Consider the following 4961-nt stretch of genomic DNA (forward strand, 5'->3'; position numbering starts at 1 on the left):
GTTCTACTATTTTCGAGCACTTTTGGGGCAGTCAATGGAAAAAAGAACGAAATCCGGGCGGCGTTTCATGAATTGAGTAAAGTGCAAGGATGTATCTGCAAAAAAGAGATTGGTAAGAAAAGAAGGATATATGCTGGGAAGAGTGTGTGAAATTTTAACCTTCTCTCTCAGTTCTCTCTGTAGGCTTCGGTGATACTCTCAGAGAGAGAGAGAGAGACAGACAGAGATTACGCCATGGGATGGTTTCTCTGTTCTGGAAGTTCAAATAAGAAGGGAAAATATCAGCAGCAGCAGGTTCACAAGAAGGACGATGATCCGATCCCATCAACTTCAGGTAAAGTTATGGACAATGTTCAACAATTTATCGCTTCTATTTCCCTTCAATTCGAGATTTTACTGAAGTTTTTATGCAAATGTACACTGGGGAGTTTAGTTTCCTTGACTTTGGACAGGAAATCCATCGGCAATAGCAATGGTTCTGCCATTGATGGGGATTAGCAAGGATTTTAATGGGGGGGTGTTTTAATTGTCCCTTTTGTGTTTTTGGATTTGTTTTTGTTTATGTGCTATTGGGTTTTGTTTTCAGCCTGAATTGAGTTCTAGAAAGCAGCTTCAAGGAATTTTATGTGGTGTTTAGATTTGTTCTTGGAGTCTTTTTCTTTCTTCTTTCCTTTTCCTTTTTTTCTTTTGAGGATTGTTGATGGTTTTTTTGCAATGGTTTGAGATTTTAGCATCTTATAGCGAATGGTTGATGATTTTTTTTTTTTCGTCAGAGAATTATGAGACATCTCTGTTAGTTGCTTTATAAAACGCATTATTAAGAATTCCCATTTTGAGTTGTTTTGTTTTACTGTATATGATGGTGCCTGGATTATGTCCTCTGTTATAAACTTAATTCAACTCCATTTTTCTGACGGCTCTTTCTCTTTTCCTTGGTGGCATCTACTCTTTCTTTGTGTTATTGCATCAATTTTTTCATTTTGTGTTGTTGGACTGTTAGATGACCTCTTTTTCTTTTGGGGGAAAAATTTGTGTTGTCTGATGCATTTCTGGTCTGCCATGTATTGCAGTTGCTGCTGTTGATGGATGTTGTTTCCTACTATTTCTTATTAAATGTGACCAAATCATTCTACGTTTATCTATAGTTTATTTTTCAATTATGCCTATATATTTGAATTATCAAAATTTCCTTTCACTCCTTTGCAAAATTTGTTTATTGAATATTGTTTCGTAAACCCATTGTTTCATATGCAGAAAAATTGATGGTAAAGCCGACATTTAGTGGGAAGAACGAGGCCCTGAAAGATGGAGGTTCTGATCAAATTGCAGGACAAACAATTACATTCTCATTCCGAGAGTTGGCAGCTGCAACAAAGTATTTTAGAGCCGACTGTCTTTTAGGTGAAGGAGGTTTTGGTCAAGTTTATAAAGGACGATTGGAGAGCATAAATCAGGTAGATTTTGGGTATTTTTTTCCCTTCATTGGAGTAAACATGACAATCGGTTCATTGCGGCCTTAAACTCTTATTACTAGACACATTCACATAGCACACATATTCTCAAGTCAAGTTTGTTTTTGTAAGGTTAACTTTCTATTGCTTTATTTCTTCATCCATGAAGTCTTGTAACATTGGATATTTCTGCTATCTGTGCTGCAAGATTGAGCAATCCTAAAATTTTTTACATACCTATCTTATTCTATTGGATGAGTTTTGGTGGAAAGCTTTTTACCAGTTTAGTTGACCTCACTCCTGTCAGCGGTGTCATTCTCTTTAACAAAAGATAAAATTCTAGCATTGGTCTGTACTCTGCATAACTCCTAATGATGATAGCTAAGTTGGCATTAACACTAGTCACTAACTTTGCACACCTTGCCCATTCTGTTGATCTTATTACATAATACATACAGCTCATATTGAATATAAAATGATTCTAGAAAAATGCTTTATTGGGGTGGCACATTTGTACTAAAACCATTCAACCATTCTTAAGTGAGAAATAATTAAAATTTGTAGCTTGAGTATACTTACTTTGATGAAACCTTCCGCAGAAATCTAAAAGTCATTAGCAAAAAGAATTGATATTGTGATTGCTTAGTTGCTAAAATCATCATTCGACCTGAATTTTTTTTGTAATATATATGTATATTGGACTGTAACTATCAAGTTATTTACAAAATTTTGGTATTGTCTATAGCAGCTTGATTATACTGGAAGGAAAATGAAGATGTAAAATTGAGTACTCTCTCTCACACATGCACGTAATGCACAGACAAAAAATCTAAAGAATAGATGAAATGAACTAAATGTCCAATTTACTGCATTTGTTTGAAAGCCTTTATTTGAAATGCTGGACGATTTTTAATTTCCACACTCCCTATACTGGGCGTAGTCTTCAAATTGAGTTTTAAGCTTGGTAGGTGGTGCAGGAAGGTTCTGATATTTGTAATTCTGTTGAATGCAGGCAGTCGCCATCAAGCAACTTGATCGAAATGGGCTACAAGGAAACAGGGAATTCCTCGTTGAAGTACTAATGTTAAGCCTACTCCATCACCCAAATCTTGTTAATTTAATTGGCTATTGTGCTGATGGTGATCAGAGACTATTGGTTTATGAATATATGCCATTGGGATCGTTGGAAGACCATTTACATGGTTTGCATCTACATTGTTCATTGTCTTCATTCTTCAGTAAACTTTCCCTTCTGCGTACTTCTTTGATCCTGTTTCTTTTGAGGTAATGACATCATCATAACATGCTTGTGCCAGATCTCCCACCCGATAAAAGACGACTTGACTGGAATACGAGAATGAAAATAGCTGCTGGTGCTGCAAAGGGATTAGAGTATTTGCATGACAAAGCTAACCCCCCAGTTATATATCGTGATCTGAAATGCTCTAACATCCTGCTTGGTGAAGATTACCATCCTAAGCTTTCCGATTTTGGCTTGGCAAAATTGGGCCCCGTGGGGGATAACACTCACGTATCCACAAGAGTGATGGGAACATATGGATACTGTGCGCCTGAGTATGCAATGACAGGCCAGCTCACTTTAAAATCAGATGTCTATAGCTTTGGAGTTGTTCTACTTGAAATTATTACTGGGAGAAAAGCCATTGACAATTCAAGAGCCGCAGGGGAACATAATTTGGTGGCATGGGTAGAAATCATCTCTTCCTTTTCATTTTTAAGCATCCAGTTCATGCCTTCCAATTTTACTGTTTTACATTAATATGCTGTTCTAAAGATCATCCTTGTACCAAGCAGATTGAATGTTTTACCCACGATCAATTACAACTCATGCATACACACACCACAACGTGACTCTCATTGAGATAAAGCAGAGGTGAAACATAGACTGAGTTGTGCTACCGGGCATGGATTAGGAAAATATGTTTTGTACTTTTGCAGTTTAGAAAACTACTTTGTTGATTTGCATGTTCATTCATGATAGAGTGGTCATTTTATTGCCAAATATTTTATAAAGTAATAATTAGGTACAACCATCTCCATGCATCCCCTTCAATCACAAAGGAAAATATATATGTATATATGTTTAGATCCATGGATATGAGGTAGCAACTACTTTTATTTTATACCCTCTACACTCTGGATGGTCATAACTTGTAAGAAGCTGAACCATGATTGTGTTTGTTGTCATTTGCTTGAGTGTTTATTGCTGTTACCTTCCTAATTAACTATTATAGAGATTTTGAACTTTGTGGATCTGGAATTACCTTTTGTTAGATCAATTCCATTATAAGACTGATTTTGTTATATATTCCTTGAAATATTACAGTTCATAAGCCGAATCAAGTAAATATATAATGTGCCGCATCTTCAAATACAATTTATGCCAAATGATATGATTTGTGACTTTATAGTTGTTTATATGTCCTGTAGTAAAAATGGGAAGAATCATATATTTGTAGTCTGAAAAGTCTTACTTTTCTTCATCTCAGGCACAACCCTTATTTAAAGACAGACGGAAATTTTCGCAGATGGCTGATCCATTGCTCCAAGGACAATACCCGGTCAGAGGCTTATATCAAGCTCTTGCAGTAGCTGCAATGTGTGTTCAGGAACAACCTCATATGCGACCACTTATTGCTGATGTTGTCACAGCTCTTACATATCTTGCCTCCCAAAAATACGACCCTGAAACCCAGCCAGTTCAAAGCGCTCGCAGTAGCTTGTCCACACCTAGATCTTCTAGAAGAGAACTGTGAAGTTGTTCAAACAGAAGCTAACATGAAACCAAATTCTAATCATCGGATTCTTGCATCCTTTGTAACTCCTCGTCAGCTTTCTCTACGTTGACATGCCGTAGACTTGATTTACAATGTCATTCCGAGCTTATCAAACAAGTAGCCAAGCCAGGCATGTCTACTGGTGTCTGTTTATTGGCCTCTTCCTAGCTGCAGTTGCATACCAGATAGCTCCTCTACTCCCAGGTTTTGATCTACGTAGAAAACTTTTAATTCTTTTGTTACATCTATTCTTCCCCACCTGTTCCTTCTTGCACAAGATTCTTTATGTACAATTGAGCTTGGTATTTTTGTATCTATATAGAAATAGGTTTTTGTTTAAAGGATTATCCCACCTTACCTGAAATGTTACAATCTTAGTCAACGGTTTACCGACGTTTCAAAGCGAACTGTCCCCCAATTGCTCTGGATTTGTATACACTTCGATTTGCAAAAGCTTGGCACCATTCTTATATCATCATGAATGCTGAGGCATTTTGATCCTTTTTAGTTCTCAGCAACGAATTTGGGCAACAATTACTCTACAAATATGCATACTTGGAATGTAAAACCGATTCTGATACGGCAGGGGTAGAGCCAATAACAATATATGAGAGACAATTGATACCTTGATTTGTCTTTATCTTTAAAATGTATATATGAACTTTGATACTTCTCGCTGTGATAGTGTTTGCCGTTGAAGTGTTCTTTTTTT

General features: G+C 36.6%; 1 protein-coding gene across 1 annotated transcript; it reads left to right on the forward strand.

The window, feature by feature from the left end:
- LOC120082202 (putative serine/threonine-protein kinase PBL7) lies at window positions 1-4702 on the forward strand. Its single transcript, XM_039037474.2, has 5 exons — window positions 1-334; window positions 1255-1454; window positions 2464-2653; window positions 2768-3159; window positions 3962-4702. Exons 1-5 carry the CDS (start codon window positions 235-237, stop codon window positions 4226-4228), a joined length of 1149 nt encoding a protein of 382 aa, XP_038893402.1. The 5' UTR covers window positions 1-234; the 3' UTR covers window positions 4229-4702.
- The last annotated feature ends 259 nt before the right edge of the window (window positions 4703-4961 follow it).

Source organism: Benincasa hispida, chromosome 7, assembly GCF_027475165.1.
Source record: "Benincasa hispida cultivar pf3 chromosome 7, pf3_genome.v1.1, whole genome shotgun sequence".
In the NCBI taxonomy this organism is placed as follows: Eukaryota; Viridiplantae; Streptophyta; class Magnoliopsida; order Cucurbitales; family Cucurbitaceae; genus Benincasa; species Benincasa hispida.

What these genes read in the sequence shown, in the direction of transcription:
- LOC120082202 (XM_039037474.2), top strand. Translation starts at nt 235, where the DNA reads ATGGGATGGTTTCTCTGTTCTGGAAGTTCAAATAAGAAGGGAAAATAT. An exon ending in GATTGGAGAGCATAAATCAG is followed by an intron (nt 1,455 to 2,463) that starts GTAGATTTTGGG and finishes TGTTGAATGCAG; the next exon opens with GCAGTCGCCATCAAGCAACT. An exon ending in AACATAATTTGGTGGCATGG is followed by an intron (nt 3,160 to 3,961) that starts GTAGAAATCATC and finishes TCTTCATCTCAG; the next exon opens with GCACAACCCTTATTTAAAGA.